The sequence below is a fragment of the Acipenser ruthenus genome, chromosome 30, assembly GCF_902713425.1.
Source record: "Acipenser ruthenus chromosome 30, fAciRut3.2 maternal haplotype, whole genome shotgun sequence".
Taxonomy (NCBI): domain Eukaryota; kingdom Metazoa; phylum Chordata; class Actinopteri; order Acipenseriformes; family Acipenseridae; genus Acipenser; species Acipenser ruthenus.
Genome location: NC_081218.1, coordinates 14,689,136 through 14,711,449, shown reverse-complemented (window position 1 = coordinate 14,711,449; position 22,314 = coordinate 14,689,136). Strand labels below are relative to the sequence as shown.

Sequence of the window (22,314 nt, the reverse complement as noted above, 5' to 3'; positions counted from 1 at the left end):
CCAAGTAACAAAATAAAAGCAACAGCTGAGTGAAAAGCAGATTGATGCTTCTGTATTTTGGTGTAGCATTATTATTATTTCATTATACAGTAAAACACCAAAACATCCATTATATTAATACACTTAGTGTTCACCAACATAAACACGAAACATTTCAGTACAATGACCAGCATGTTATATTTCTACATATATTTATTTACACCAGTGTATCCTTTTAAATTATCATTCAATTATTATTAGTTTAATATCGTTCAATATTATTGGTCCTGGCGGAGTCCGAAGAAGACTTTAAAACGAGTTCAGTCTGTTCCTGGCTTTGTGCGTTCGGTGCTGTGCTTATTGAAGATTATAAAAAAGGGGTTTCTCACACTCCTTATCAGACATCCTGCAGACGGAGAACACACGCTTCATAATCTTTCACCCTGGAATACACTTGCATAAGGGAAACAGCACCAGATACAGTCAGGCGAGCTTGTGACCAGATGTCAATGATCCAAGTTCAATTAGACCTCACTGTATTCTGTCATAGCTAAACAGTGTGTTTGACAATCTGCCTGAAAACATCTGCAGGCATGACCACGGTTTCATTGAACTATTGAGCAAACAGCTGGCTTCTTCATCCTTGTGAACCCCTTATCGTTCATGTTGCAAGTTCAGGGAAGTCTTAATTAATTAAAAGCACAGGAGGGCATCTGTGATAGCGTGGTGGCAACAGAGAGGTAAGAGAATCGATATGTAAGCTCGGTTTACTTCCCACATTAGTTTCCTCAAGTCTACAAACTCTGCAGCAGCAGCGCGCACGATGGCATTGCTCTTAGACTCTTCCAGTTGAAGTTCCCGATGGGCGATTCCTCCAGCCATTTTACAGCAGCGTGGAATAACCCTCTGCTGCACACCATCTATAGCCAAGTGTGCAAAAGGCCTGTGCAGGGTCCTGAATCTCGTCGGCGTCCGAGTGGGTCAGGCGTCTGTTCAGCCTCCTTGTGAACGATAGGATTGTAAATAAATTAAAAAATAAATAGGATGGAGTCTCTGGTCCGCAAGTGGGGAGGGGGGACGCCGGACACTTGTCTCTTGTCTCTCGTCTCTAAACCTGACTGATGATTTCAGACTCTTCCTCCACATACCACTGCACTGGTGTCCCGTCCGGAGCTCTCTGCAAGATGCGTCTCTGCGGAGTCTGAAATCACAAAGAACCGCATTTAAAACCACAGCATTCTTCAGGAAGATCCAGCAGAAGATGCTTTTCCCCCTTAACATTAAAGCCTAGAAGGTATATGATTTTACCAAACGTTAAACTATTTGATGAGGATCTGGTATAGACTTCTTTTTTTTTTTTATAGTATCGTGGTGTAATATAATACTGTATGTGAAGATCAAATGTCAAAATTGAAATAACTACAAAAATAAAACTACCAACTACAGGTGTCAATTCAGTTAAAGCCCATGTACAAATAAATGAAATGTTAATTCTATTAAATGCAGAATTATGGCATTAGTTGATCAACGTGTGATTGAGAAAACTATTGACAAACACTTGACAAAAAAAGCTGATCCATTTGAACAAAGAACGGTAAGATTGTCAAGCGTTGGGTGCCACTCCTTCACCTCACAGTGACTCGTCAGCTACACCAATCATGTTTGCAAACACTCCAGCTCAAAGTCTACAAGGAAAGAGCTGCACTTTAACCACCTGGAAGGAAAGGGGCTGTTCAATGCACCAGCCTCACACTGTGCTGCACAGAACCAGACATTCGCCAACACTGGGAAAAGTGCGACACAGCACAGCGAATCAGAAGCCTTACCACATAACCAGTGTGATAGCAGCATGAATCATGCAGACGGACGCTGCTTACTCACGGAGCTGCTTTGTGTAGGAGACGCTCCCCGTGTACCAGGCTGGGACAGGGGCAGGGCTGCACTGGGGGTTGGGGAGAGCTGGTGTGAGATCCACCAAGCTGCTCCACAGATTTAGTGCCGTCCATGAACAGACGGAATGCAGTACATGTGCCAAACAAACACGACACTTACAGGGGCTGGGGGCCTCAGGCAGACGACCCTCTGGTCTTTCAGTTCAATTTGGTCTCAGCTTAAAAGAGGTATCGTCTGCATTCTTCTTGTTATTCAGATTGAACTTATAAATAAATTTAAAAAAAAGTCACCAGGATGTGATGACACTGAAATCAGAAGAATACACCAGAAACCTGACCACTGACCAAACCCACTGGACTTGAGCAGCCGGATTCCAAGTGAAAAAAAGTCACCAGCGATGACAGACACAGATAATGATGCAAAATGAATCTGAACGACAAGAAGAATAAGATAACTCACACGAAGGATTAAGATCATGCACACCTCTCCCATTAGACACCAGTCCACAAAACACAAAACAATCTGTCCCAATTGTCTGTTGGCAGGGAGTGTTCAGTTGAGGATTGAGGTGTGTGTGTGTGTGTGTGTGTGTGTGTGCTCTCTCTCTCTGTTCCCAGCGCACTGCCCCTCCTCATTGTGTTACAGTGCACACAGGACTGTCATTTAGAAAGCAGTCTGGGGCTGGGTGTGAAAGGAAAGGGGTTCTTCCTGAAGGGGGGGGGGGGTCAGGTGATCTCAGTCCTGCCAAGACTGGCAGCATTTGGAGCTGAACAGACACAGGTCCCAGCCTGTGCTGCCTGATTCCTCTCAGATAGCCTGAGGCAAAGTACCTGCTACTCTGTTCAGACATGAGCAAGCCCGGGAAGTCAAAACACGAACGAGCTGCTCAGGAAACTCAACGGTATATTTTGAGAACATGTTCGGGGATTTCTAGAAAGATAAGTGTGCAGGTACTTAACGGTATGGGCTAGGATATTTCGGGTCTGTCCGTGTCCTGGATTGAATATTAAAACTCAAGTGCTTGGGTGTGTTCTCTCAAAATCTGAACAGCCAGGTTTCAATGCGTGGGTGTTATGGCGAAGCGCCCAATGAGGGCTCTTGTCTGCAGCTAGTTTTTAATGCAGATAAACTTCCCCTGGCAGACCACACCGTGCTCTACTGGCTGAATCAATGCTTCTTTTGCTTTACTGGACCTCGTGTTTCAGGTTTTACATTTATAAAAGTATATTAAGAGACACAGTAAATTTACAAGCAACATTACAAAGAGGCCAGCAGAGTTTAATGAGGACAGAGCTGTGCAAAATCACTGCACATCTCAGGGTTATTTTACAGCAATACACTGAAGAAATATACATTTATCAACGTATAAAACACACATCAGAAATCCTCTAACTACTGAATCCAACTAACAACTTCCAAAAGCAATCCAGATCTGAGAGCGCCATTTCTGAAATGGACAACACGATCATGTGTGTGACGGGAGCTTACAGATGCAGATAATAACATAGATGGTAGTTTGAAGAGAATATATAAACGTATATAGTAGTGACAGGCTCCTCTTGTTCTGTGTCACGCACCCTTTAATCATTTAGTGGGTCTCTGGATTAGGAAATTGGTTTTAAGATAAGATAGCAAGAGTTTAATAAAGGCATACCTTTGTAATCTTGAAAGCTGTTCTACAAAAGTGAACGTAAAGCCTGAACATGCACTCCACTAGTGAGGTTAGAAAACGATTCTGCCTTAACACCATCAAAACGAAAACACTGCATCGTCTTTTATTTAGGAACATGGCGACTCGTGTTAACCTTTCCCTTATAATCTACCCGCTGCTTGCATTACTACACAGGCACCTCATGCTTGTACAAGTTTGTATCCGCGTTTCTGCCAGTAGCCTGAATGTTTTCCAATCAGAAATACCTTTTGCCTTATGAATTACATAACTACTCCCATTCTCTGGAACAAACTCAAACTGTTCTGCTTAGTATAAAAATCTAAATTCTCATGGCCGCCTTTCCTGTCATTTACCAACCAGCTCTTGGCCTTATTGACTGACAGTCTTTGCAGCCACTCAGATGCCTTTGATTTCCAAGACACTGTGGTGAAAACGAGCTAGAAAGTAAAGTAGTCTAGGAAAGAAAAGGAGACTTCCTGGAAGGCAAGGAAAGCAAACTGAGAACTTTATATAAACCTAGGTTAAAGAAAAATAGTAAAATCAGATGTACATGGGGTGGAAAAATGCTACATTTCCTTAACTTCAAATCGCTGCCATAGAAAGGTAATGAGGTTACCTGCTGATGGGGCACTGGCTGCCTGGTGAGGGGGGATTCCCTGCCTGGCGTGTTGCTTCTGACCCGGATGGCGCCCTGTCTGTCGAGGGACCGGGGGCGCACACTCCTGAACACCGTCCGCACGTGCCAGGACTGGAGCTCCTCCGAGACCACCTCTCTGGGCAGCCCCCTCTGGCTGGCAGATTGGGGGTAATCCTTCAGAGAGGGGGCGCGAGCCAGCTTGACTTGCGCGGGGAAGGGCCTCTGCATCACCCTCCGTGGAGCCGGATCATCATCGTAACGATACTGCCTGCAGGGGTGATCCCACAGCAGGGGAGGCGGGGGCTGCAGGTAACCCCTCCTCGGATCACTCTCTCTGAGATACCCCCTCCCCGGATCACTCTCTCTGAGATACCCCCTCCCCGGATCACTCTCTCTGAGATACCCCCTCCCTGAATCACACTCTCCGAGATAGCCCCTCCCCGAATCACTCTCTCTGAGATAGACCCTCCCCGAATCACTCTCTCTGAGATAGCCCCTCCCTGGATCACTCTCTATGAGATACCCCCTCCCCTGATCACTCTCTATGAGATGACCCCTCCCCGGATCACTCTCTCTGAGATAGCCCCTCCCTGGATCACTCTCTCTGAGATACCCCCTCCCCTGATCACTCTCTATGAGATAACCCCTCCCCAGATCACTCTCTCTGAGGTACCCCCTCCCACCCTCAGTGCATCCGTGTGGTGGGTAGAAGTTTGGGGAGGAGTGGTTCTGGGGGTTCTTGTAGAAACCTGGGTAGCAGTTGTTCTGGGGAGGCCCCGGGTAGGGTGGGAGGCCCGGTCTGACCAGCTCTGGCATCCTTTCCTGGCAGGAGGAGCTTGTGTAGGAGGGGGTGGAGTAGTCGGAGTTACTGTCCTCAGAGCCAGAGTGGTACAGGGGGTTGGATAGGTTCATTCTGGGCTGAGGGAAGGGGTGGTCCTGGGAGGTCATCATGAAGTTGGCAGATTGTCTCCTAGGTAACCGGCTCCGCCCTCTGGATTCCAAAGGATCATGGGAAGGGTCGCTACTGGGTAGCCTGGTAAAAAATAATTCAAAATATAAAATAAATAAAAATCGCTCCTGCCGTTTGATACAATTTTAGTTTAAAAAGTATAGTGTTACAAGATGCTTGAATCTGAATTGGGTTCCACTAAAAAATGCATGTTTTAAAAGCTGAAAGTTAAAACGGAAAATGAAAATCAAAACACCTAACAGACAGTATTTAACTAAGTGTTGATGCAGCGGTTTCCTGTTTTAAAATCTCATTCCTGTCCAGATCCTCTATGTGAAGGCTGCGGTATGGTTTGATTGAACCCCCTGCCCTACCTCACGGACTGCGAGTGCACCCAGCGCCCCTGCATCTCCGGAGTGGAGGGAGCGCTGGAGGAGTGGGTGTGCCGGAGCGGGAGCGGGAGCTTCATGATCGGACTGAACTGGTACGGCAGCTGAACATCTCCCAGTCTGAAATCTACTGGAGTCGACACTGGAGTCCCGGCCGGGCTACTGCAGCGACAAGAGAGGAAGGCTTTACTGACAGAATGATCAAGAACAGATGTTTTGCCCAATCAAGGCCTTGCTAGCACACCGATACAAGATCTGTTGGACCCCCTGCCCTGGTAGAAATCGCGGCCTCACCTGGACTGGCTGCTGGCGGCGGAGTTGGTCTTTTTGGGCTTCTCATAGGGCTGGTCGAGGCTGGACTCCCGCCAGGCGGTGTTCTGGATGGGGGAGCGGTCGTACTCCAGGCTGGGGCTGAGCCCCAGGATGAGGCCTTCCAAGGTCTGAGGGGGAAGCGGGCGGTGGGAGTGGGTGGGGGGCAGTGGGGAGCTGTGAGGGGGGAGTGCCGCTGGGGAGGAGGTCTCACACACAGGGTGGGGGGTCAGAGCTGGAACGCCCTCTGTGGAAAACACACAAAGCAACCATGGTTTCATATGGGTTTAGGAGTAAGCTAGGCCCGGTATAACCCTTTCATCTTCTGGTATCATAATTAGCTCATATTAGTTGATTTCCTCAACCAATGAAGGACTAAGGAAATTCAAAACCAATGGGTATTTTCCATACAGTCATTTTTCTAACTTGGAACTAATTGCTACAAAATGCCCCAGAAGACAGCCCTATTGGTCTGAAGAGAGACAATATTTCCTCTTGGCCGGATTCCCTTTTGTCAAAGAGCAGAGAGACAGTACGAGTTGCTGCATGTTCAAACTGATCCACTTTCTCAGATCATCCCTCATCGAGTCTCAGCCTGCCCTGGTGTTCCTTGAGGAATTGAAACAAAGGCTCTTCTAATCAGAGATCCTGTGCTCATTCACTTAACACCAGTCTCACAAGCAGTCTTACCGTCTTCCAGCAGCGCAGCGTCAGACAGAGAGCTATCATCGGAGCCGTGAGGGTCTGCAAAGAGAAACCAGCGACACTCACACTCTGTGCTTTGCACGGTACATGACCAACAGGGCTCTAGACCTGGGTTCTACCTGCCTCTCTCTGTCTGCTATATTATCGTGTCAACACAGGTGGTAACATACAATGCGCTAATCTTAAAAGATCCTTTAGAAAAATGACTTGCTTTTGCACTGTTGACGAGTTCTCCATGCCTTTTAAAAAACACTTAACATTGTTTTAAATGTCAAAGTAACAGAGCCCACAGATGGAAATAAGACTCCCAATTGCATAGCAGTTTGATCCGCTCCTGGTTTTACGACAGGTTTAAGAAGACACACCTGAGCTTGTTATCTATACACACTGTAGCTAATCAAGCTCGTAGTAAAACCTGGAATGGGTGACACTGCAGTGTGGAGTCTGTCTGTTAACACACAGTATAAAGTTAAGCTGGAGTCCTGGAAGGTAGCGTCTGACACTGGGAGGACGGTGTTCCTACCCGGGTCTTGGAGCTGGCTGCCTGGGTGCAGTGGCTTGTGTCCAGCCTTGGTGTGGAGCTCGTTCACAGCCTGCTGCAGCTCCTTCAGTTTCTTCTGCTCCTTCTCGCACTGGTTCAGCCGGTTCTTCTTCATGTGCCTGCTGATGTTCTCCTCCAATGACAGCCTGCGGGCTGCTTCGTAGATCTGAAACTGCAGGGCAAGCTCCGCCTCCAAGGAGCTCAGCTTGGGGTCCTGGGGGCGGGGCCAAGGAAAGGGGCGTTAACAAAAAGGACCTTGATATTTCCTGATGTATTTTTTGCATGCAGTGTTGCAGGGGGGACAGGTTGAAGGTTACACGCGGGTATACCAGCTGTACTTGGAGAGAAGACATGTCTGAGAGCTCTACTGAGGCCACAGGGGTGCATTATAAAACTTACTGGGATGGGACGAGTGAAACGGAAAGGGATATAGAAAGGGATTGAGGACCAGAAGAACAACACAGTAGTTAAAAGTGGTTACCGATCCCTGCTGCAGGATGCTCAGGTCGTCCAGTTTGAATGCTGCCCCGATCCTTCGCCTCACATTGGGTGCTTTCTCACCAGGCTTCAGAGGGAATTCTTTGGACAGTATTCCAGTCAGCTCCTTTAAAACAAAACAAAAAAAAAAACATATTATATATATGTGTGAAAGAAAATGAAAATCGCACATCCTAATACCATTTTCCTGGTTCAAGTAGGAAGTCTCTGCCTAGTTTTGTTAGGCACCTGACCGGTATGGATCACTGAATCACAATGAGGCGACCCATCCCTGGCTGACTATCTCGAGCACAAAACCCAATGCAGCCCTCCTGGTCTCCAGCCAAGATCGGCAACTCTGCCAGGCCAGGATTGGAAGCAGCAATCTCCGGATTGCACGGCTGGCTGTACACTCCCTCGCTGGACGAGTCACTGGGGAACCCCTCTCTATTATCAGTAGTAGAGTTATCAGACTCACAGCTTCTCGGATGCACAGCTTTCTGAGTTCCAGTCGGCAGCTCTCCAGTTTGTCTTCCAGGGATTGCTGGCGCAGTTTCACCGCTCTTGTGTGCGTGGGCATGTCTTTCACGGGGTACGTGGGACTATCAAGGCCTGGGCAGAGACACAAACAGACAGCGTACAGCCTATTTAACAATGCAGGGACACAACATGCATGACTGCTAAAATGACGGTCGGACGCAAGCGCATGAGCAATTCTTTCGGGGGTGGATTGAAATATTTCGGGTAAGAGCACATTTGAGAAGCGCCGGGATCTTTTCACGGAATCCTTCTGTTCCGATGGATTAAATAAAGCTTGATTCCGGTTCTAGATTGTTAGTTTCTTGAACAGTCTAGAACACTTGCTCGCTCACAAAGCATTATTTCCAGTGCCACGTTCATATTAAACACATTCAAAACTGTACATGTTACAATTCTGAGTCCACTGCACCCCATTATAATATACTGCAGGTGCCACATCCATGCTACGCTGTCAAACGAATGACATCAGGGGCAAGTCCAAACGTGTAAGCGTTGATAAATATGAGAAACTAAACATTTCCCATTACTACAAACCACAAAATCTTCAGTAAAGCGAGGAAGAGGGTCACTTAGCAACTGAAGACATGTTTCAACAGGAGATTATAGACAACAGGAATCCGAGTCATCTACAACCGAGAGGCGAAGGGGTTACTGGAATGTCTTTCCAAGGAAACTAAAAAAAATCAAGATTCTTCAGGTATTTAACACTGTTTCTAAGTGAACAGAATATGCTAATTAAACAGTAACTGCAGGCACATTCTTTAGTTATCCACTATGTTACATACGGAGGTGGGATAATAACAGGTGTGTCTTCAGAAGACAGAGGGTCCCTGTCTGGGTTATCAAGCGTTATTATGCCCTGTGCTGGCACTTCACCAGCCCTCAGGGAGGTGCAAGTCCCAAGGCTGCAACGATGCAGAACATGCTCCCCTCTGCGTTCTCCCAATTATATTATTGATCCAGAGCTAGAAGAGACTGGTGGTATTTTTAAAGCACACAGATCTTACCAAACAAAGTAAATAGACGTTAATTCAGGCGCCACGTTAACAAAAAAATAAAAACAAGCCTATTTATTGTAAAGGGAAACTGCTAATCCATCACAAAACAAGCAACAATAACTGGCAGCAGTGTGGAGTAGTGGTTAGGGCTCTGGGCTCTGGACTCTTGACCGGAGGGTTGTGGGTTCAATCCCCAGTGGGGGACACTGCTGTTGTACCCTTGAGCAAGGTACTTTACCTAGATTGCTCCAGTAAAAACCCAACTGTATAAATGGGTAATTGTATGTAAAAATAATAATGTGATATCTGTATAATGTGAAATAATGTATAATGTGATATCTTGTAACATTTGTAAGTCGCCCTGGATAAGGGCGTCTGCTAAGAAATAAATAATAATAATAATAATAACTGGCTCATCTGAACTCGAGGGTGTGCCCAAGTTGTTATGCAACTGTTTATTTCACAATGGTGCACACTGCATTAGATGTAAATAACCTGTCTCAATGAGTAACCAGAGAGTTATGCAATGCCATTAACTCTCAACACAAACCCAGTGTTAACTGTCGTGCTTTAAATCTGTACTAGCAATACTAAAAGAAACTTAAAAAAACAGACAAACATTTTGACTGGATGGCTTGAAGACACCGAGAAAGACTTCTAGTGGAAACGCTTGTCATTGAATTTTAATATTACTACCCAAACTTCATTTCATACCCTGTGTTACTGGCAGCAGGACCCCCGACACCCTGCACAGCTCCCTATGAGCAGCAGGTGGGGTCCTATTGTAACACAGGGTATGAAATGGTGACAGATGGAAAGCCCTGCTTACCTGACTGGAGGATAATGCCACTGTCCGTATCACTGGCTTCATCTTTGCACTCCATGGTAGCGTGTTCTTATATATCAGTTACAGTACAAGTATCCTCCAATATCAAGTGCTCCTGGAATACAGAGAGAGAGAGAGAGAGAGATTTATATATAAAACAGAAGTGCCTGAAACGAAACTGCCCGAGCCCAGCGTTTCTCTAACCCTCTCCCACAGGAGTGTTCGAAACAAAGACCCCAATTTACACCATTCTGGCTCTGGGACTGATATTAGGGGGCTGGGGAGAGACGTGGTTGTTCAGAAACACCAAAGCTAGATACAAAACAGAGAGGGCTGGGCGACATGGGTTTCACATCTTACTGATCAATATCAGTATATATATATATATATATATATATTATATATTATATATATTTGTAATGAAAATGTTACGATACAGAAGCATCGCATTACAGTAGCAGAACGGTCAATTTTACCAAACATGATTAAGCTTTATTTAACGAGTGGGCATGTCCAGGTTGTACTCCCCTTTTTATTTAACTTGGTACACATTCCATTAGGTATAAAGACCTTGATAAGTGTTTCAGTGTGTTAGGAGTTATACAATGCCATGGACTCTCAACACAAACCCCTTCAAATCCCTGCACATGTTCGATACATCTTTGCAGACGGAGAGTCCCAGTGTTTGTGTAGCAGCTTCTGAATCCTGTTTGACGTGCACGGATATGAATGCTGGGAGAAGCTCGCTGCAGGAACGGATGCTCTGGCTTGTCAGTCTGTTTACTCTTTCGAAGTTGCAAATATAAACAGCGACACTCGCTCGCATTCAGCACAAGGTCTGGGGTAAACTCTTGAACCCAGTGATTCATAAGACCATTGTGAAAGCTTCCTGCTGGGGAGGCATGACAGACCATTAGTGGATATTCCTCAATTCTGTGCGTCTGTGGTTGTTTAGACTCTACAGGTCACCGATTGGCTGTGCACTCCGAGGTTCTAATGACATCACAATAGCTTTATGACTGCATGTGTCTGAGTTTGCTGATGAATTCTTCCAGTTGCCTATTACACATTGCGATCCACATGAACGTCTAGCCCACTTCCTTTTGCAATAGAAACTGGCTCCGGCACATGCACAGATCAAATGAAACTGGCACAGCAATTAAAAGCAAACTTCATGCTTTTTATCTCCAAACACAAACCAATATATCAAGATTAATTGACATTGAGATATTTGCCAGCTGTTTAGACGAAGGTTAAGTAGAACTCAATAACATTCACAGTTATGTATATATATAATATATATATATATATGCTGGTCTGCTTGAGTGACTAAGGGAGGAATCCCCACATTGGTATCCGTTTAAAACTAAACAGTTCAGAAAGCTGAATTAGCTCCAATGTAAATCGAAGCAGTTTCGTACCAACAACAAAACGAGGGTGTTGGTACTTTCAAAGTGATGCAAGCCTTCCCCTGGAGTGAAAGATTAGTAATGAAATGGGACTGTTTCAGAACAGGGCATGTGAAATCAGTAGCTAGCAGTACCTGCCTTGGGATTGTCTATTATTCTGTTCAGAGGAGTGCAGCCCAGCTTTCAGCCCTCACAAGGGGAGGCTCTGTAATCCACAATGAAAGTGATGGGCACATAATTACACACTGGCCCCAGTAAAAGGCAGTTAAATACCTGGCTGGAAGCTGTTTAGGTACGAGGGTAATTACTGCTCTCAACACAAGAAGACTTCTTTTTAACAATATATACTTTGAACACAGCTGCATTTGATACGCGCCTCCCTAGAGAACATAATATACGACACACACACACACAGTAGCAGGCTGTGCAAAATGTACTCAATAAATCGGACGCAGACATTTTAAGAGTTGAAATAAAAGGTTACTGGATATAAAAGAAGCATTTTAGTCACAAACTCACAGATCTGGATTTGAAGAGATATCGACTCTAAATCATCATTAGCACTATTCAGATAGTAACAATTCACCCAATAAAATTCACCCAAGCCAGACACCTCCAGAAGAATTCACCACTCAGTAGAGCAGATTTTAGAAACAGTGAAAGAAACTTAATAAATTCAATGACATTTTAAAAGACATTGAAAAATCTCTCTAGTCGAATGCGCTGCAAAGCCTTTTTGCCTGCGTTTCAGGAGCAAACGACGACATTTGTTTCAATAGCAGTGTCACGTAACTTGTAATAAGAGACTGTAAAGATAGTGTGAATAAACACAATGAAACTACAGAGTAGCAGGGTTCCTGGTTAAAATTGCTCTTAGGGTTAGGGTTAGGCTAAAGGGTTTACGGTAATGAAATGAAACATTTATTAAATGTTCAGTCGACACATTAATCTGTGGTTTCAGAAACCCTTAAATTAAATTAAAATGGGTAACAACAACTTAAATATACATATATCCTTAATTCCAGTTATAGAGAACTGCTTCTGCACAAACCAAATGCTGGATTCAAACATTATACTAAACCTGAGCTTCTTTAAAAAACACAAATATGTACAGCTTGCATTAACAGAATGAAAACAGCATACCACAAATATCCACCGTCATGTTCTGGTATTGTTGCACAATACAGACCACAGCATAAACACATAAAAACAGCACAGAACTTACATTATCCGGAGTGGAGCTCGCTGCTGGAGTTGTTGCTGCACTCTGCTCTGATTACCTGTACAGAGCCCTGCCTGATAGCTAGGGGTGAGGCCGCTCCAGTACCTGTCTGAACAGGGAGGGAGACACACTGCATACCTGTGATGACCTCACACAGGGAGGGGCCTCTCAGTGTTCCAGGCCAGCAAATCAGAACACAATGTGAATTCCAGAACAGAATGCAGCGCGTGACCTCACAGTGGGAGCTGTGTTACTGGCAGCCAGCTTCTGCAGGTCTGTCCATAGTCGTCATACTTTTTCGTCATACTGAATGTGTTGCCATGGCGAGGGGTGTATGTTATTCACAGCTGTTAAATTGTTCAGACTTACACACGTGCGAAGATCAAAACAACAAAGCCTTCCAGTTCATTTTGGAACTGTTCTCCTTTCCTCTGCTGCGGGTCACTCTGATGGTCTAACTGCAGTGTGACCTACAGCACAGGAAGGTACCACATTCTACAGAGCTGTGTATAGAAAAATCACACAAGCAAGCTACGAAGCAGCAGATATACTGGGGGGTTGTGAGAATGCTTCCTTTAGTATTTCAAAAACAATGTTGCAAGAGGTTAAAAAAACCGGGTTGGTAAGCACTCCTTTAAGAAATAAAAGGAGTATTAAAAAGCTCAACAAAGTGAAAGAAAAGCTGCAACAGCTGCTCCTTGTGTTTGAGTCAGAGGGAGGGGCAGCGTGGAGATAAAAGCTGATCAGCTGACAAACCAACAAAGTCCCCCCCCCCCCCCCCCACATTAAACCAGTCCTGCTCAGGCCTCCTGTCTCAGTCCTTTGTGAGTCGGTTTGGTTGGGTTTAGTTCTTGAAGCAGAATCATGGGTTCAGTTTCAGAGTTTCTTTTCTGTGTAGAGCTCCGAGCCTTTGTGCTTTCTTTTTGGTGGGGAAATAGCACACCTTGCAGGTACCTGCGGCTCTAACACTAGACCTGGGGATGCAGGCAACGCTACAACACCAGCACAGAGAGATATGCCTGCAGGTCCCGGTCAGGTTCATGTTTTAGGAATATGTTAATACAGTTAATACAAGCCTAAGGTTACATTTTCTAAGCTTCATTTTAAATCTGTTGATCACTTGTACATCTTGTCTATGAATATGTATTTACACAGGGTAAAAACACCCCAGAGACGAAAAACAAATGGAAAAATAAAAACCACACGCTTATTCTAGAAACACAGACGCATGGTGTAGTTTACTGTATTTGGTGTTCACTTCTCCCATTCTGGTTCATGGCACAGTTTAGTGTAATTTACTGCAATACAGTATGCTGTGATCCACAATCTGTGCTATTTGATTTTTAGGCAGTGTAAAAAAAAAAAAAAGCCTGAAAATATCTACAAACAAAAACTAATAAAAAACAGAAGCCATACTAATAGAGGGAAGATTTAAGAAATGAATGCAAGACTTTAAAAAGATGGGCAGCGTTGCACTGCTGCGCAGACACAGCATTCCACAGACACGGAAACATAGAAACCAGGCACAAACATTCCAATGGTAGTTTCACGAACGATGAAACAACTTCCATTTCAGTTGTGCTGGTCCCTTCCCCTCTCTAGCCCCTTCTGAAACCAGCTAGCGTGTGAACGGCCTTGCTGCTAATAATCACACCTGCTGGTGAACTGCAGTCCATTACAGCAACATTGATTTGTTTAGTAGCTGATGAATGCTCCCATTGTCTTTTCTCTAGGCCTCTTCACACGTTACAGTTCTGTGCCAGTATCTATCTGTGGAAACAAGAGTCCAGTAGCCAGTCCAGCTACTAGAACGGCTGTCTGGGGCTGCAGTACTTTAACCTTTAACCTTATAAACTGACCAATGGCAGCTAGCCTGCCACAAGCCAAAGGTTTTCATCATGGTTATGGATGGACATAACCCCGATAAGCCCAACTGTCTTGTTTGCTTTTCCCAAACTACTCAAAAGAGAAGCGATTTCACTGGCTGAACCTGTTCAGTAAATTGCCGGTGTATTTATTCAGACTGGATGCTACGACCTGAAATGCTTTCCTATGGAAAAGCCCATTATAAAATGGCCAGCCAGTCTGGCTGTTTGTTTTTCTCAGAGATAACAGAAGGCTTTTGTGTCTCCCCACTCCTGTGCACCTGCAGCAGGAGATTCGACTCAAAACGGAACGGCTGGTAATTAGCGTGACCAAGGTGAAGGGTTCAAGATGGGATTTCATTAAAATGATGAGGGCGAATCCCTCGCAGCACCACAACTAATTAGAATGGAATTAGTGTCCTCATCCACTTCCTGTGTTACGAGTAATGAGACCCCCCCCCCCACACACACCTCCACTCAGCATGGAACCAAAGTGTAAAATACAAAAGGGGGATGATTTAGAGCAGGAAAAACTGGCAAGTGGAAATAAAATAGGGGGAAAAAATCAAGACAAGGAACGGTGAGTGTTATCAAGCTAGAAATTATTTAAAAACAGCTAGAAAATTGTTAGGAAACCTGTTAGTGACACGATTTAGCAGCAGTTAGATTGTGGGGATATATGGAGCTGTCTGCCTGCCTGTCTGTCCGGTTTCCATCATACTGGTTGAATTTATTACCATGGCGGGGGTGTATGTTACTAACATATGTAAACTTTACATCTGTAGTTTTCTGTATCATTTCTCAAAATGGATCCACAAGCAGGACAGATGCTGCAGCGTTATGAATTTCCAGTTACACAGCGAGTCCCATGCTGAAGAGTCCCTTTGCTTTCTTCAGTATTAAGAGTTATCCCAGAGAGTTTCAATGTAGCGTTGTGTTTTACTGCGGAGTTATGTTGTCAATATAAATATGCACAAGCGTGGCTCCCGATGTTGTGTTTTGTTCTAGAGTTTAACGAACATGGTTTAACTCAACAGAAAAAAACTGAGCAAACCAGACTAAAGAACCTAAGAAATGTGCCAACAGGGGCCATTCGGCCCATCAGTGCTTGTCTGGCTACTAATGGCTAATCTCAAAACTTTGTCGTGGGTGGATTTAAAGGTCCCCTGTGATTCAGAAATCAACAGTAAATCTATGTAACCAATTCCATACCATCAAAATGCAGGGATTTCATTAAATACCTAACAAGATTATAAAAAGTATTTACACTTTAAAACTTCAGATTATAAAACGGTACATCTTTCAGTTGACATATCCCATCTCGTAATAAGGTTTCGTCTTTGCTCATAAACAAACAGTTTATAAATAGCTGCGAATGCTTGTCAAGGTGCGTGAGGCGTTACTGCGTTTAAATGAATCGCGTAAACATCCCCGACTCACTTACTGACGAGTTGGATCGATGCGGTTGTCAATCACGTGTATTTACAGCCCTCACAGTATTTAGAGTATCGCGATCCTTTCATTAAAACTCTTCTGAATGAAAGCCGGTCCTGTGAAAGAGCGAGTCCTTAATCCATTAAATAAACACGTTGTGTAAATAAATACTCTTCCAGGCGGGTCGGGGGTATCAAACGCACAACACTAAACCAGACCGCCCTGTGCCCCCCGCTGCTAGCATGTAACCGCAGGGATTGTTTTGTGATAATATACACCGTTAAGCCACAACACAGTAACAAACAACTTTACTTTTCAGAGCCATGCTATAAACTGTTAGACTTCGGTCACGCTTGAGACTTACAGCTAAATGTCAATGCTTGCATACGAATACATATAAAAATATAAAAAACTATGGAACAACTGGCAAACTCCAAAAACACCGCTATTGTTCAGAATTGCAGCTGTCTTTTTGTGTACACGAGTTTCCAGTAAACACTCCCTTTCATTGCCAGGAAAAGTTGCCAAGCAGCCTTAATTTGATCAAGCAGTTAATAATCAAACGCAGTTACCTGCTTCCGTTGTTTGTGTCGTTAGTAACCCATGCGTGGACTTTGATTAGAGGAATTCCGTTCAGACGTGCATCCCAATGCTAGAAGCGATACCACAGGCATCCACACGCGCTGCAAACACAGGGGGGGTCGCAGAACACCATTCCAAATGTTGTGGACCGGGACATCTGTCTTTGGAACAGTCCATTCATCCAACTGAGAGGGGTGGTGTGGGGTTTGAAAGGCACGCCTTTAACTATAAAACAACTAAATCAACGACCTAATATGATTTTTTTTCAATCGTATATATATTTTTAAAATGTTGTCTTATTTTTTATTTTTATTGTGTTTTTTTTGTATTACTTGCTGAACGGATTCTCCCCCCCTTTACCATCGATGGCATTCCAGGGTTCCCCACGCCGGTCAAAGTTTTGTTCCCTGAATCAATGTGCTTTTTCAAGCAGCACACGGGTGCGCCGGGGTGGCTTTTGTCCGCTTGTAGAATGAAAGCGCTAAAGAACGAAAAGTTTATTCAAAGAGCGAGTGTGCGAGACAGCTGGCTGTTAGTTCTGTAAAAGTGATGAATGAGCACTTCTACACCCCCCAATACACAGGCAACCATTCAGCACCCGACACAAGACCACCTGACTGCTAGTTATACGAAATGTCTTTAATGTAAAAAAACAAACAAACAAACAAATAATTCAGTTTGTTGTGTGTTAAATAGTAATAAAAAAGTTAAACAGCATCATTGTGATGGTTTATACCTGATAAAACCGAGCTGAATGCATTATATCAATCTTGTATTTACAACTCATTTCTAATAGAGATTTCTGACGCGACTTGAAAAGTAGTTTCCTTATAATCCCACGCTGAAAATATAAACTGTAAAAGTATTGCATATTCTCTAAAGTATTATCAGTCTGACAAAAAAACACATTTATTTCATGTTTGTTTTGTTATCATAACCTCTAGGTGACCTATTGAGCAGCAGGAAGTGATGCGGTACCAGGAAGCAGAGGGTTCACGCGTGTTGCTGTGCTCTTAGTTTCTTGTCAGTTTTTTTCTAAAAATTAAAGAACGAAAGGAGCCTTCAGTATAAAGAATAAGGGTTGCTAATAGGAAGCATTATGTTGCTGTAACGTGTTCCAGATTTTATTTTTCAAGCCAGTCATGTCCCAAACACCCCGCCTCTGCTGCATCGACAAGAAATAATAACAGACTCGCTTCAGATCCATCACATTTGTTGTAATATTCAGTACAGCACAGGGTCGGGTATGCAGAAGTCTTTTTGAAAGTCGGTTTCTAACATGTGTTAGACTGTAGTGTGGGTTTCACCGGCTGCAAAGGGGAGTGAACCTGACTCATATTCTGCACATTGCTGTTATGCAACAGTAAGGAGACAAGGGAGGCGACAAATGTGTGTTTTTTCCCTCACATTGTGATGACAACACTGTACAATAAGCGTATTAAAAATGCCTTCAGTGTTTTTTTTTAAAAGCTGAATCATTGGACCAACATAAGGATCACTTTATTTTCATTTTCATTATAAACCATTTACAAGAAATGACTGATATGGATTGCAATTCCAGTATATCTTATCTCGTGTAGAGGAGTCATCTTACACAGAGAACACAGGGCACGATTGTAAAGTTAAGAGCACAGTCTTTATAACAGGTTAATAGTTAAACGCAGCCGGACATACACCTGCACGTCACCCGTGCTTTTCAATGCACAATAACGCAGGACGGCAAGCAGACAGCTCACCAGATTGTTAGGGCACTCCTGGGATGATGGGGCGGGTTCTTTTTGGTATGGGTGTGAGGCGCTCCTGTTTCAGGCGGGACAGTGCGCAATTATTGGATTATTCAATTAGATATACAGCTGGTGTGGGTGCCAGTTCGTGCAGGGAGTCATTATCATACCATGGCGTTGTTTTGTTAAATGGCACGACCCTTTAATGCTGCAGGACTGGGTGGACGGCATTTGTTGCAGCCCAGTCCTGTTTGTATCATTGAAAATGTTCAAAACACTAAAAGAAAGGCGGTTTTTCCAATGCAAAAGCTGCTTGCATGTTTTCCCATCCTTTTCCCATGGTTACACGATGCATTTACCCTGGTCTGCCATGTTTTTCAATCTGCATTAGCTCTCTGTGCTTACCGATGCTTTCCCATGCTTTCGCTGTGCTTTGTCACACTTTGCTATGTTTTTACTGTGGGAAGCTTTTATTGCAGCCCGCACACATTGCATCAGTCAGTCGTAAAGACTATAGACCTGTCACTTACAACTCTCCTTGATCCATCAATTCCATCCACCTCCCCCAATCGGCACCTTTCTTTACTTACCCCATGGTACCCCAGAGGGCTCTACTGCCTAGTCCAAACAGCATGGCAGGAGACCCTCAAACCAAGCGGGCTTCAGACCACGTGTTTAATCTTGTACCACACTCCATAATGATGGGATGAATACCACGACCAAACTCTGTGTTGTGGGAGTTTATCCTGAACAAAAGCAGTCTATGATGATGGTATAGATTATCTACATTCTCTAACACAGTGGTACTCATCTCTGGCCCTCGAGATCTAATCCAGTCCAGGTTTTTACTCCAAGCATGTTCCAATGTAGTTAATTGAAGCTGTTAAGAGGCAATTAACTAATTTAAGACCTGCTTGGAATAAAGACCAGGACTGGATTGGATCTTGAGGGCCAGAGTTGAATACCACTATTTTAACATAAGGAACCAAGACTGTCAAGCTGAGGAAACACAAAGCCATTTTTTCAGAAACAGTGGCTCCAAACATGGAGACCTAGTCTGAGGTTGCTGTATCAAACCTCAAGTCTCCCCTGATGTGCCGTGCAGCGGCCTGAAACCTAGTCTCCTGAAACCAAGCTCCAAGCCACAAAGTGTCTCCGTGTTCCCTCAGCTTCACAACCTGCAGCAGTCGGGGGCTATGGATGTTCCAATGGAAATCCCAGCTCCTGAAACACCTGTCGTTATTGTAAGTGCAGCAGGTAAGTTTGAAGTTTTTTTATTTTCGAACTGTCTTGTGACGCACTAATTCGTTTAGTCCTAAACTAATTCATGAGCTCAATTTTGCAACTGCACGTGTGAATTCAGAAAGCTGGCACAGAAAAGGGATTTTTTAAATGTATATTCACTGCACATTGAGGCACCTTCCTTTCTACCCCCTCCACAGTTTCACAGGATGGAAAGTAACAGATACCGGTACACCACTAAGCAATAGTGTGGGAACCTGTTAAACGGTCGTCTATAGAGGTTAACCACATCCTTAAGAGGGGGCTGGCTTGCTCATGAAGATGCTTCTTAGAGGAGCGTGAGATTGTTACAGACTGCAGTCATTCTGCGCTCGTATCTGTGAGGAGGTTACAAGTTCATCAGGCAGTATCGAGCTGTAAAGGTAAGCCTCTCACCTGAATAATGCTGCATTGTGTTGTCCGCTGGTTAAAATAGGCATCCTTGTATGGTGCCCTCTTTGAGATACAGTCGTGTTCAGATATCTAAGAACACCCCATTGATTTTCTTGTTTTGATTTGTTGTGCATGTGAAATCAAACCGCTGTATGATTTGGGAAAGTTGTCAAAATAGGCAAATTAGTGATTGTTTAAGTTAATTGATGACTTTAATAGGCCACACGTGCAGTTCATTAAAAACAGGAAGAGAAAAAGAAGACAAATGGTAAAATGCATGAGACAGAGCACAAAGCGGTCTAACATTTTCACACATGAGTGCCTGGTGTTTCTATATCACTGATTACTGACCCAAAATTGATGTTTTATTTATTTATTTATTGTATTAAATATACATCACAGTGAAGCTATTCTTCAGCTTGGCTTGTTTCATTTCCCTATACCGAGGATTGCTTAAGCGCGTTACCTTCTTTACCCAGCAGGGGGCAATGTGAGACTGACTCATTTTCCACTGCTCGTCATTGGTGTCTCATGTTAGTTTTACTGCCCTCTTGTGGACTTGATTCTAAGTATTATTATTATTATTATTATTATTATTATTATTATTATTATTATTATTATTATTATTATTATTATTATTATTTATTTCTTAGCAGACGCCCTTATCCAGGGCGACTTACAATCGTAAGCAAATACATTTCAAGTGTTACAATACAAGTAATACAATAAGAGCAAGAAATACAATAACTTTTGTTCAAGCAAAGTACAAGTGTGACAAACCACAATTCAATAATACAGCAGATAATAGTGATAGTTACATCAGGATATGATTAAATAGTGATAGTTACATCAGGATGTGATTAAATACAAAGTACTACAGGTTAAACACTTAGCAGATTACAGTATTCTGAAGTACAGGATTAAATGCAGTAAAATAGGGGGCAGATAAGAGCAAAATAAAGCACATTTACATGAAGGGTGATAGTGTCCCAGGATACAAACAGAGGAGTTCTACAGGTGCTCTTTGAAGAGGTGAGTCTTAAGGAGGCGCCGGAATGTGGTCAGGGACTGGGCAGTCCTGACATCTGTAGGAAGGTCGTTCCACCACTGCGGAGCAAGGGTGGAGAAGGAGCGGGGTCTGGAGGCAGGGGAGCGTAGCGGAGGTAGAGCTAGTCTTCTAGTGCTGTACATGATTCCATGACTGAGGGGGGAACCGGTTCATACAGTAACCGCACGGTCTCTATATTAACGCTGCATTTTCAACACATAAGCAATACACACACTAAGAATTTAACCACATAATGCATTTTTAAAAATCAGAGAGCAGACAAACCAAAGGCTTATCTAAACAGAATTGACTTGGTTTTTTTTCTAGCATTGCACAAGTTCATATCCAACAGAAAGCAAGCCAGACATGTTCACCCTATACTACCTCGCTAGGGTTTATTTTTCGGATCCCAGTAGATTAGACGGCGCCTGTATATGTTTTACGTTTAGTCATTAAAGTGGGCTCAAAAAAAAAAAAAAAAAATTGCGTCCCTTCCACCTCCCCCAACCTGACGCCGGCCGTGTCTCAGCAGGGCTATCTGCAATGAGAGGCGCTGATAACCATATGCTTAGCCTAGTAAGTGAAAAACAGTTTTGTTTTTTTTAACACATGCTTTAGTTTATAAGCAGGCGCTTTCTGCACTGATAAGCAGCGGCGTACTGTTAAGAACTGAAATAGAAGTGTGAATTTGTTAAGCGGTTCTCAGACCTTTGAAACAGTGTGCTAAACTGACACCTGATGGGAGTAACTGTGGCGTTGCTGAATTAAAAAAAGAGAGCGGTGATATATTTTAACGGCCTTGTTAACCTGTTTTATTTTGCGACACATTGACTTCTATTTGTAGCCCGTGTGCCAGTTTCAAAATGAGTTGCAATCGTAGGATGAGCAATAAGGGGTATTGCCAAGCTGAACAGAATCACACGGGAATCCAGCACAGAACACATTCACACGAGTCACCACCTCCCTCTGTTTACAATGCCGTCGATATGAACGAGCAGACTGGCAGAGACTATACCACAGGCCTATCGCAATGCATTACTTACACATGCGGGTCACTCTTCTGCCTGGAACACCGCGGATCCACTTACCATGAAGCTTGTTATTAATCTCATTATTAAGTTATTGAGAGTATTAAATTCTGTCCATGTACGGAGCTGTCTGTAGTCTATTCATCGATCAGTCTGAATGGCGCACTTATATTTTTGCATGTAAGGACAATGGCCAAAGGTTTAGCATCACCCTATAGAACGAACTAATTTTGCTTTATAAAGGCCAATGAAACCTGCTGAATAATATTACATTATCATTTTAAATCCAACATGAAATACTGTACTACTGTTATGGCTTCAGGTAGACTTTTGCAATATCATTTTGTAGTTTATTTGATTACATAATGTTACATTATATATATATATATAAATTATATATATATATATCAATA

At 43.6% G+C, this 22,314-nt stretch overlaps 1 protein-coding gene across 2 annotated transcripts; it reads right to left on the bottom strand.

Moving 5' to 3' along the window:
* Positions 1–48: 48 nt before the first annotated feature.
* Positions 49–16,615, bottom strand: LOC117965961 (innate immunity activator protein-like). 2 transcript variants are annotated; one of them, XM_059004808.1, is made up of 10 exons: positions 16,418–16,615; positions 9,919–10,030; positions 8,030–8,163; positions 7,556–7,678; positions 7,057–7,288; positions 6,519–6,572; positions 5,814–6,075; positions 5,505–5,681; positions 4,161–5,214; positions 49–1,180 (listed from the first exon to the last, which is right to left on the bottom strand). In XM_059004808.1, the coding sequence occupies exons 2-10, from the start codon at positions 9,971–9,973 to the stop codon at positions 1,088–1,090; spliced, it is 2,184 nt and encodes a 727-aa protein (XP_058860791.1). In that variant the 5' UTR covers positions 9,974–10,030; positions 16,418–16,615; the 3' UTR covers positions 49–1,087. The 2 variants fall into 2 exon arrangements, with proteins under 2 accessions (XP_058860791.1, XP_034766999.2); XM_034911108.2 differs by lacking the exon at positions 16,418–16,615 and adding an exon at positions 12,550–12,665.
* Between the last annotated feature and the right edge of the window lie 5,699 nt (positions 16,616–22,314).